Source organism: Fusarium verticillioides, chromosome 5 (genome assembly GCF_000149555.1).
Source record: "Fusarium verticillioides 7600 chromosome 5, whole genome shotgun sequence".
Classification (NCBI taxonomy): Eukaryota; Fungi; Ascomycota; class Sordariomycetes; order Hypocreales; family Nectriaceae; genus Fusarium; species Fusarium verticillioides.
Window position 1 is genome coordinate 4,094,856 of NC_031679.1, and position 11,750 is coordinate 4,106,605.

Below are 11,750 nucleotides of genomic sequence, written 5' to 3' on the forward strand. Positions count from 1 at the left end.
AGGTTAACTGAGACATAGCCTGAAATGTAAGGAATTTCACGTTATGGTAAATTATTACAAAGTTTATGCATTGATCTTGAAGAATATTTATACAGAAGGCTATTGTTTAATGTATGTACGCTGCCGCAGTGGGTTGCCGCGGTGGATTGCCGCAGTACGCTGCCGCCATAACGGTATGTCGGAATTGGGGACTTGGAAATTTACTCAAACCTTTGTTATATACCCTCAAAATTCTATCTCAAAAGAGCTATTACAGTCACCAGTCTCAATCTAGGCTGTGTCCGCAACGGGGAATAATCTATAAATACCTGGATAGCAATGGGTGGCTAATAAATTAGACATTGAAAATTACTACTGACTATTGTATCTACTAAAAGGCCAATCCTACCGTGGAGCTCGTTACGCTGTCCGAACGATGATAGTCATGGACCTGTGCTGGTAAAGTCGCAACCATGGTTTGGATTGTCCTAACAATCCCACTTTGACTCAGACTCATGCGCCCTTGAAGTTCCATCTCAACAGAGCTTCGCGGTCCACAGCCTCTATATTAGTTGTGTTGTTTCCTGGGAATGTTCCATGAACACCTGGTGGGAATGCGTGGCTGGCGGCTTGGTTATAATATTTGTTACCATGCTTTTGGCATGGTTGGCGCTGGAGTGGTGGCAGTAAGTGTTGTCCTTCCGTGTCGCACCTGATGACCGGACAATCTTTGTGATGAGTTCGGCCATTTTCATCTCGATTTGGAGCTTAATTAGGTAGCAGACTGGGTGGATTGAGAGACATCTGCGGACTGTCAGTCAAGGTATCTGCTGCGATTCTAAGTGCTTACACTAGGCTACTTAGCAAAGACATGAGACCAACCAGAACAACCTGGGATTTGTCAGTCTGAAGGTAGCCAGAAATCATTCTACTTACATCTAATGAGAGGGACACGAATATCAGAAACAGATTCGTCCGATAGAGAGGGATATACTTGGTCAACCCATTCTCAATAAGCCTCGACCGAACGAGGTAGGTGAAATATGCATTCAATGTTCCATCGACCAGCGCAAAAATCACTTTCTCACATCAATCCCAGATATTATTCAGCCATATCTAATCGTCGTTGATTTGTAACCGCGCTGGCATCTAGATGATAAATACGCTGATGTTGACTGCCAAGATGATTGCGAATACGGTTCATTTGAGGCGGGCGGCTCGACATGGAACCACCATCAGGAGACCGAGGCGGTTGAGGATGATTTGAAGAAGCAACTGGACTTGAAGAGCCCAAAAGAAAGCTGAAGTATGTCAGCAGACCCTCCCAGCGATGGATGGTTGGAAACCTACCAACTGAGAAGTAAAAGCCAAAGCTTGGCTAGAGTCAGTAAATACTCAAAGTGCAATAGGGTCAACAACATAGAATCACCTGGGATCGATGTACTGCTGCTGAAAACCCCAAGCTTAACATCCAAGAACTATGCTGCTGAACCAAACCGCCCATATCATTGCGACATAAGACGTCACGCGTCGTCGTCTCCTCCACGCTTTCCAGCTCTGCTCCGATGTCTTGGCAACTGAAAAGACTGCGACACCAAGAGAAAAGCCCCAGAAAATGCTGGCGGTATTCATGTCGACTTCACCAGGAACTTCACGGACATATCTGTCCGGTATCATAAAGCCGTACTGACCCATATTGGAGATTCATGAGTGATGACAATAGTGAAATACAGCAAGATGCACGAAGTCTGTATGATGAGGGAGATGGATTTGTTAAATATCGCATGTTGCATTCTCCATTTCCTTGGCCATGGTCTTGGAACAAACACATGGCTCTGCACTAATACATAGATCAAACTCAAATCTGGGGTAGAACTGAAAAGATCCAGGGCCAAGTAAACGATCAGCGACAAGATCTGCCCCATTACAAGGAGGCTTGTATAAACACCACTAGAAGAACTAAAGAAGGCGCTGTTTCAGTCGGTCGGGCTTATTCGGATAAAGGCAATTGACAGATCAGAGACAGAAACAGATCGTAGCGCTGTAACTTAAGATAAAGTTAGGCGTGGTTCCAGGGTTCCCCCAGATCTGCGCAAGGATTGTGATCGGCAGCTGAACTTTGATGGCCATGGGATTGATTGCTATATGAAGGATTTAGCGGCTTTAAACTTACCGAGGGAAGCCTGTGATATTACGTATGTTAACATCAAGCTTGGTTTCTTGGTGAGAGTCCCATGATGGGACTACAAGGATTTGGCATGCTGCAGGGCCAAGAGCTAGATTTCGACCATTTCAATACTACAGCGCTGCAAAACCAGGGCAAATTTCGATGCTGTCTGTTTCAGAAGCAGACCATCCTGAAATGACACATCTGAGCTTTTCATGTAACTAATCTCTTGGCTCAAGAACAAGCCCGAGAGCTTATGGATATAGCGCTAAATTATTATGACCAGGATCCGTCAGCCCCGCTTGTAAGGCAGAGTCTCAACATCTTCGGTCAGGCTGACTTAATCTCACTCACCGTAATCACCAAAAATGGCCTCACCAGAAGAAATCGCAGGAAAATGGCTCCTCAACCTCTGCAGTCGAAAATCTTCCACAGAAAGAGATCAACTTCTTACCGATCTCGAAAAGATAAAGTTCGACGAATTCTTCACTCTGTATGGTCAATCACCTGCTTTCAAAACGTACTGGGTTGAAGCCGTGCGTAAATGCCTAGCCAAAGAGCTGAGGGTGGAATATCCACTGGCGCGTGCCCTGCTCGAGAAGGATGAAATAGGTGACTTGTTTATTGGGGAGAGAGATTTGTTGCAAGTTGCGATCAAGAGGGCAAAGATTGAGCTGGGATATCTGGGCGAGGACCCGAAAAAGTCGAATCCCGAGCTATTGGAGATGGTCAAGTTGCTCATGGATCACGGGGCAGCGGTGAATTGCTTCGATGATGAGGGGTACTCACCGCTTGTCTATACCTGTATGCTGGGGTATGAAGAGCTCTTCCGCTATTTGGTCGAGGCTGGAGCGGACATTTCGACAGTCCAGCAACGCAGGTCTCCAGAGCATCTTGCCAAGATCCGAAAGGCCGCTAAGGATAGAGATACCGTGGAAGATGAGCCCAAGGAGCACGTAAATCTTCTTCAAGTCACCCTTGACGCTTTGATCTCACCTCAGGAGATAGTCGACATGACGTGGGTTAGCTGGCCGCCTGGCGTGAACTTTGACGTGCCGTTATGGGATCTTCATATCGAAGCTACCTGGGGCGCTATCATGATGTATCTCTTGGAGGAAGGGCTTTCGTGTCCCAAAGACGATGCGGGGCTTGTGATGATGCTTCATATTGCCTGTCGCAAAGGAGCGCTGGTTGTTGTAAAGAAGCTGCTGGCTTATAGTGCTGCTGCTGATGTGGCTGGACCCAGGATGGTTGATGGAGGGCAAGGCGAGGGATCGACTTTCGGAACGGCGATGCATGCTGCAGCCGCAGGCCGTAACATCGATATCGCTTTGGCTCTCATCAAACACGGTGAAAGTGCCAGCTGTCGTCGACGCTGTATTTTCAACCGCGGAAGTTACAACGGGGATATGACACCTATCGAAGTCGCGATAGCAGGAGACCCTTATGGAAATGATGATGATGACCTCCTTGAGTTTCTTGAAGCCTTCATGGAACGCGCTAGCGATCTCGAAAGTTCTGACTACCAGGCCGTGCTGGAATACTGCGCCCAGAATAATAAGCTTAGAGCAGCAAAACGGCTGCTTGACACAGGGACACGGCTCGAAGAAGTGCCAACCTCGGTGTCGAGTGTTGATATGGCAAAGTTGCTAGTTTCTCATGACACCAAACTTGACCCAGTGGCCTTGCAGGAGAGAGCGCTGAAGAGAGGACGGTTGAGTCTCTTGCGCTGGTGTGTTGGTGAGTATGGTGCCAAGTTACCTGATGATCTGAATTCCTGGGGGGAGATGGTAACGTGGCTTCTCTCATCTGGTAACATGTACCTTGACCAAACCAAATACCTCATCACCGCGTATCCGGGTCCGCATATCGACACGGTTCTTACCTCAAGACGAAGTTTCCACCGTGAGAATCTTCAGGCAAAAAAGACCAGTTGGCTTCATGCCGCTATCATCAAGCATAACCTGCCGGTTATCAAGATGCTGTTGGAGGCGGGGGCTGATGTTACGTTACCTGGGTTATATGCTGATGCACGCACTGTGATAAGGAAAGGTGGCCGAGGGTCATTTCGATGTATTGATGAGTGGCTGGAGATTGTCGGAATGGTGGAGAGGAAGATATCTGGTGATCAGGGGTGGGCCTTGCCGTCGTATCTTGAGGTGAGGAAGCGCATTGCGCAGACGGTGTCGGTTGAGAGACAAGCTTGGGATGAGAAAATTGAGAGTATGGTCAAAAGCAGACAGGAGGTCCCTTACGCAACTCTGGAGAAGGTAGATAACCCAGTGCCATCTTCTCCTTTGGGAATTGCGTCCTCGACAGATTTGTATCAGCCTCTCGGTGGAAGCAGTTCCTTTCGACTTCTTGAACTGCTTCCATCAAGCAAACGGACAGGCCCTCTTGTCGGACGCTTAGTAGACAGCGACATCACTTTCCAACCCGACTACGAAGCTCTTTCCTACGTCTGGGGAGACATGACACCTGTCAATTATATCACACTAGACGATCAGGATGTCTCAATCACACCGAACCTCCACTCAGCGCTCATTCATCTTCGCTCTCCCGACACCGTCCGGACACTCTGGGTCGACGCCCTATGCATCAACCAATCCGTTCACGGCGAACGAAACCAACAAGTCCGAATCATGGGCGACATCTACAAATCAGCCCGTCAAGTCGTAGTATGGCTCGGCGACGCAGCTGATGACTCCCACGTCGTATTCCAACATCTTAACGACGACAATATCCCCGACTCGTTCCATGACGATTCGCCTCCACCAGAAGATAAACGCCGTGCTTGGTGTGCCCTTGTCAAAAGACCTTGGTTCTTCCGCACATGGGTGATTCAAGAGATAGCCCTTGCGAAAGGAGCGGTCATGATGTGTGGAGAAGAAGCGACACCGTGGAGGAATATGGAGGCTGGTTGGAAGCCTGACTTTTCAGGTGGTGCTAAGGGGCTATCAACTTCGCGTAGCGGTGGGGGTGATCATCCGCTCAAGGGGTTTGATCCAGATAGTCATGTTTGGAGTCTGAGGATGCTTGGGGTTGGGAGTGATCCGATGAGCATTCTGAGGTACAGCCGGGTTTGTCAAACTACGGAGATTCGGGATAGAATCTACGGTATCTTGGGTTTGTTCGAACCGGGGTTCATACCAGTTGACTACGACCTTCCCGTGGAAGATATCTTCAGACAGTTCACAGAAGCTGTCATCAAACTCACCAAAGATCTTCGTATCCTTGAAATTGTCGGTGCAAAGCGCAGTTATCCAAACCTTCCGTCTTGGGTCCCAGACTTCACGGATACTTCGACCAAGAGTCTCCCTGAGCGGAATTGGTACGCACCATACCGAAAAGATGCGAAGGAGAATTACGATGTTCGGTGTGCAGACGGAACGCAGCTTAGCTTTTCCAGGGAACTTCTAGGGACTGAGTATCTCCCAGGCTTGAAGTTCTCGGAACATGGCACTCTGACAATCAGGGGAAAGATGGTTGATACGATTCGGGAGGTTGGGCCGGAGCTTGAAGCTTGTGTTGGTCATGCACCGGGAACTACACGCTTCGGAATGGTAATGAAGGAGTGGGAGGCTCTTGCTATCAAACTAGTTCCGGAGTGGAAGGATTCGAAGTCTTCATTGAGCAAGGCCTTTGCAAGGACACTGACAGCAACTCATGGCTCTGAGCTCTTTGGCACCGGCGTGGGCTTCACGCGATGGTATCGACACTGCGGTGCGGGTATTCTTGAACCAGCAGATCCATCAATGTTTCTTCGCGACCACGAATTTTATCTCTGGTGGTTAAGCGTCGGGAAGGACTCAGAAGAAAAGGACCCCGAAACGACTTCTGAAGAAAAGTCCGATGAAGAATCTGAGTTTATTGAGTATGATCTCAGAGAGTTCTCCAAAAGGTTCACCTTTGCGAGCTATGGTCGATGTCTTTTCACTAGTCAGAAGGGGTCGTTGGGACTAGCGAGTCCGAGAGCGAAAGCAGGGGATCGGGTTGTTTACTTCCCTGGTTCGACTGAACCGTTTCTATTGAGGAAGAGGGACAGCGGTGGGTGGATGTTGGTGGGTGAATGTTATTTGTATGGGCTTGACCTCGATATGCTGTTTAATGATGCGGAGCATTTGGTTGAGGATTTCGAGATATACTAGGGGCTAGACGTTAGCTTAGAGAAATCAGTTTGAAGTGGTAAGCGTCTTTGGGACAGCTTGATCAACCTGACGTCTTCTCGTGTTCTCGTGTGTCCTGCTGTTCGTTGATGGAGATTGATGTTCAGAATAGCTACAAAGTGTTTTAGTTCGTAATTGAACAACCGTGCTTCCTTGAGTATTGTTGTCTGTTGTTCATAGTCAATCTTAATATTCAAGGCTCCAGCCTTCTAATGGGCTAGTACTTGTGTTCACTAACAGCTGGTTCGTCTGTCACTGACCCTCACTGACTCACAAGCGCATGAGCAAACAGTGCCGTTTGCGCCTCAGCCACGAGACCGGACTGCCATTGGTTAATGATTTGACTTATGCCAGTGCCAGAAGATTTCAAGTTCACTGCCAAAAGCACAGCCCTTGTTGTCCCATCTCTCTGCTTTCGACCTCCCAAGAGCCTTTCTTTCCTCACCATCTTCATTTCAGAAAGCTCGCACACAAGAAGTTCCCAACATTGACGATTTTCTCTCATCATCTGGACCTGCAACTTACCGTCGTCTCTCACCAGTCACCATCAACAACACTCTTAACTACTGGTCATCGTCTCTGCCCTCGTCCTTGGCCATCTGTCAACCGCGACTTTCAAATATCGTCAAGTGTGTCGTGATTTTGACATCAATAGTAAGTAGAAAGCTCTGATTCTCTTCTACTACAGTCTCAGGCTAACCTCAATACCGTCAGTTCACAAACCACATACCGTGTCCCTCCATTATCCCGCGTCTTCTTTCGACACACCTCATAATCAGAGAACCGTGAGAGGCAGGCAAAAGACTTTCGCTCTCATCATATACCGACGCCCAAGATGACAGGTCTTGGGTTACTGGATCTTCCCGTGGAGATTCTAATCAAAATTATCCAGTTGGCGATTCCTCCGATGGTCCTCCCAGTAATGTCCCATGATCCACTTGATACCGCTTATGAGGAGAGTCTACCATTCGAAACAAGCTTTACCGTCGCCCAAGAGCTAGGATCTCTTTGGGAAATTGGCCTTGTCATTGAGACTGCTCCAGGGTGGTATATCAACTCTTTTCAGCAGTTTGGCCCGTCACAACAAAGCAAACTCGTAGCCCACAATATTTCTCGTCCCCTCCTGTCAACTACCTACACCAGTCTCCATTGACTCCCACCAACTATCAGCAAAACACAATGAATAAGTTCAACAGCATGAACAATACCATTAATGAAACGCTGCTCCGACAGCTCGTCTCGGGTCTTGATGAAATACCTCTAATGGATATTCACTGGCTAATCTACGTTGCCTTTGGCGCTTGGTTATGCTCATATGTCATCCACCTCCTTTCATCCCCTTCTACAGTCAATGTGCCTTTTGTAGGATACCGAAGCGTCTTTGAGCCTACATGGTTTCTTCGTTTACGTTTTGTCTGGGAAGGGGGATCTATCATCAGCCAAGGCTACAGTAAAGTAAGCAGTCCCCCCTACAACTGCTCGCTGTGTCTCATACATTTCAGTTCAAAGACTCCATCTTCCAGGTGAGAAAGCTTGGTACCGATATCGTCATCATACCGCCAAACTACATCGATGAAGTCCGGAAGCTATCTCAGGACAAGACTCGTTCGGTCGAGCCCTTCATCAATGACTTTGCTGGCGATTACACGCGAGGCATGGTGTTTCTCCAAAGTGATCTGCAGAACCGTGTGATTCAGCAGCGGTTGACGCCGAAGCTCGTGTCGTTGACTAAGGTGATGAAGGAGGAACTTGACTATGCATTGACTAAAGGGATGCCTGATATGAAAGGTAATACTCTCGCAGCTGCTTGAGCTGGGTTCATAAATGCTGATAATTGTTAGATGACGAATGGGTTGAAGCCGATATTGCTTCCATCATGGTCAGGCTCATATCACGCATCTCAGCCAGAGTGTTTCTCGGCCCAGAGCACTGCCGCAATCAGGAATGGTTGACGACCACAGCAGAGTATAGCGAGAGCCTCTTCATGACTGGTTTTATCCTCCGCGTTGTTCCCCATATCCTAAGACCATTCGTAGCTCCGTTGCTACCATCTTACAGAACACTACTTCGCAACGTGTCATCTGGCCGTAAAGTTATAGGTGACATCATTCGCTCCCAGCAAGGTAGTGAGAACGAGGACATCCTCTCGTGGATGGTAGAAGCTGCGACTGGGGAGGAGAAACAGGTTGACAATATTGCTCAGCGGATGCTTATCCTGAGTCTCGCATCTATTCACACTACGGCAATGACCATGACGCATGCTATGTATGACTTGTGTGCTCGCCCTGAGTATACAAAGCCTCTTAGAGAGGAGGTCAAAGGCGTTGTTGGTGCTAGTGGATGGGACAAGACGGCGTTGAATCGACTTCATAAACTCGACAGTTTTCTCAAAGAGTCGCAACGTTTCAACCCCGTGTTTCTCTGTAAGTCTTTCTTCACCTTCTGTTTATCTGGATCCCGACTCAACCTTCCAGTAACATTCAATCGCATCTACCACCAACCAATGACACTATCAGACGGCACCAATCTCCCATCAGGCACTCGCATTGCCGTCCCCTCTCACGCGATGCTTCAGGACTCAGCACATGTCCCAGGGCCAGCGCCACCAACTGATTTTGACGGATTTAGATACTCAAAGATCCGCTCAGACTCAAATTATGCACAGAAGTACCTCTTCTCAATGACTGATTCTAGTAACATGGCGTTTGGGTATGGGAAATATGCTTGCCCTGGGCGTTTCTATGCATCTAATGAAATGAAGCTGACTTTAGCAATCCTTCTACTACAATTTGAGTTCAAGTTGCCTGATGGAAAGGGGAGACCACGGAATATCACGATTGATAGTGACATGGTACCTGATCCGAGAGCCAGGCTGTGCGTTAGGAAGCGATCACTGAGGGAAGAGTAATGAGCAGTATGATACATAGGGCTGGAAATAGTCCTCTGGTACAGATTTTCAATTTTTATCCTGATATCATTCTGAATGATTCAAAGTGACTTTGAAGTAGTTCTAGGTCATGTCTGTCAATACGATCTACACTATCCTCCCCTAGATGTCAGCGATTTCTAACTTGACTCAATATCAATCAAATTAGTTTGTTCCCAAATGAAAGCCAAATGCTCTGTTACATAGTACTAAAAATCTAGTAAATGGGGAAAGACAGTGAGAAAATGTTAGGATACTATGAGTCTGGGGACACGTTTGACCCCGAAAGTAGAGACGCCGCGGATGGCTAAACAGCACACCCTGACATCCTCATATGAAGCCACTTGTCGGTTCATCCCCCAGATTACTTTATGGACAATGGTTACGTGGCACTACTCAAATGCCGAGGTAAACATTCCATATTCAGCTCCTGCTTCGGGCATCCCCATATTGACTACGCATAATCTTGGCGTGTATAATTACTCGGGCGATCTGAGCCGGCCCGCTGTCGCATTGGAGCTTGAAAAGAGGAGGTCTTGCGTCTATTCTGGGGGGTTGCATGCATATGCCATGGGTACACCCAGGGGTCCGGAACTGCAACCCTACTGATGGTTATCAGCCGTGTGTGAGGCGCGTGACGTAGCTGTGGGGACTATCAACTCAAAATAACACTCTTATCAAAGTCAATCTGGGCAGTATACCGGCCACCCAGCACAATTGCAACCATCCAAGGGACTTGTCAGATCATTCGTCTTCTGTCGGCAGACTACATTGTCACTTTTTCAGATTCCGAAAACGAATTCAATGGAAGCTTGACAAAACCTCGGGCCGAATAAGCGGAAGATGTTACCCGGGACAGTATCTTGTCGGCCGATCCAAGCCCATGATATGCAGGGCGTAGTAGCTACTTGGCATTCGCAACTTTGGTACAGCATTATACACTGGGGAACTTCGCTGGCCGTTTAGATAGATGCAAGATACCAGAGTTACATTGTGCCTCAACGTACGTCTTGCTTCTTACACCATCTCCTGTCAATCAACTCAAACCCACCCATCACCGTTTACCCTCTTGTCACGATGCCTCACCAGCAAACTCCTCTTGAATCGCCAGTTGGCAAGAATGTCACTGCTACCATAGCCTACCATAACGGACCGGCTCTTCCAACCTCCCCAATCGCCGGTGTCACTACGCTTGAAGACTGCACTCAGCACGTCGTAGCAGTGACTGATATCCGCCCTTCAGTCTCGTCATTTACCCTAGATGGCAATGGCTTCCAGGTGGTTAAGCACGTATCAGAGGTCAGCTCTCCGCCGTATAATCACTCGTCGTGGACAGACCCAGTCGTCCGCAAGGAAGTGTATGACCCTGAGATCATTGAACTGGCAAAGTCTGTCACTGGAGCCAAGAAGGTCATGATCCTGCTTGCTTCGGCTCGTAATGTTCCATTCAAGGAGCCAGAGCTTGCGCCTCCCTACCCTATGCCCTCCAAGGGCGGTAAGGAAGGGGGAGCCGGTCAAACTGTTCAAGGCCAGCATGAGCTGCCTACCACAAGGGCCAAAGGCTTTCAAAAGGGCGAGGAGGAGGGCCCAGTACGTAAGCCTCATAAGGACTGGGGTCCATCCGGCGCATGGAACACTCTTCTCAACTGGAGCCAAGAGCTCATTGACGAGGCTGATGATATTATCAAGGCTGGCGATGAGGCTGCTGAGTTGCCTGGCGGTAGAGCGAAGAACTACCAAGGCAGGCGGTGGGCTTTGTATACCACTTGGCGTCCACTCAAACCTGTCAAGCGGGATCCAATGGCCTTTGTTGACTACTGGACAGCAGATGAGGAAGACGGCGTTAGCTTCTGGCGAAACCCGCCGGGGGTGCATGGGACATTCGAGTCGGATGTGCTACTGACCAGGGCTAATCCAAAGCACAAGTGGTACTGGATCAGCGACCAGACTCCAGATGAGGTTCTGCTGATGAAGATTATGGATACTGAGAGTGAGAAGGACGGGAGTGACATAGCGGGAGGGGTTCATTATTGTTCGTTTCATCTGCCGGTAAGTGAGAAGGAGGAAGTGAGGGAGAGTATCGAGACTAAGTTTATTGCATTCTGGTAGTGAATATCTATAGTGATTCTCCTGAAATAAACTCGCTCTGGTTATTATTAGATTGCATTTAGTATAAAGTTTTGCTTATCATGAGGCACGTAGATGCCCTATGCCATGCGACAACTTGCTATTTCAGATACACAGTCTTCGGAATTCCACCCTCTTTCCGTTGCTAATTGTCTCATCAGACTCTCCCATTTCCCCAGAAATCTGATGCCATACAGGATTGACTTCACCGTGGTGTAGAGGAGCTTGCGACGAATTAGCTTGATGTCATAAAGCACGATACGAACCAAGCAAAACGCTAATCACATATCATGAACTGCTCCCAGAGAAGCACCCCTCAAGTGACTTCCTAGGTCCGGCCAGGGCGCAAGTGCCATAGGCATAGCTAAAATTAATATTGGAGGTT

General features: G+C 48.3%; 3 protein-coding genes across 3 annotated transcripts; all 3 read left to right on the forward strand.

Moving 5' to 3' along the window:
- Positions 1-2,514: 2,514 nt before the first annotated feature.
- FVEG_09397 (hypothetical protein) lies at positions 2,515-6,294 on the forward strand (the record flags this gene model as incomplete). Its single annotated transcript, XM_018898383.1, has 1 exon — positions 2,515-6,294. One exon carries the CDS (start codon positions 2,515-2,517, stop codon positions 6,292-6,294), a length of 3,780 nt encoding a protein of 1,259 aa, XP_018756256.1.
- An 853-nt stretch (positions 6,295-7,147) lies between these two features.
- On the forward strand, positions 7,148-9,220 carry FVEG_16575 (ent-kaurene oxidase; the record flags this gene model as incomplete). Its single annotated transcript, XM_018905822.1, has 4 exons — positions 7,148-7,408; positions 7,456-7,767; positions 7,815-8,100; positions 8,154-9,220. The coding sequence occupies 4 exons, from the start codon at positions 7,148-7,150 to the stop codon at positions 9,218-9,220; spliced, it is 1,926 nt and encodes a 641-aa protein (XP_018756257.1).
- Positions 9,221-10,315: 1,095 nt separating this feature from the next.
- Positions 10,316-11,347, forward strand: FVEG_09398 (hypothetical protein; the record flags this gene model as incomplete). Its single annotated transcript, XM_018898384.1, has 1 exon — positions 10,316-11,347. The coding sequence occupies one exon, from the start codon at positions 10,316-10,318 to the stop codon at positions 11,345-11,347; it is 1,032 nt and encodes a 343-aa protein (XP_018756258.1).
- Positions 11,348-11,750: the final 403 nt, after the last annotated feature.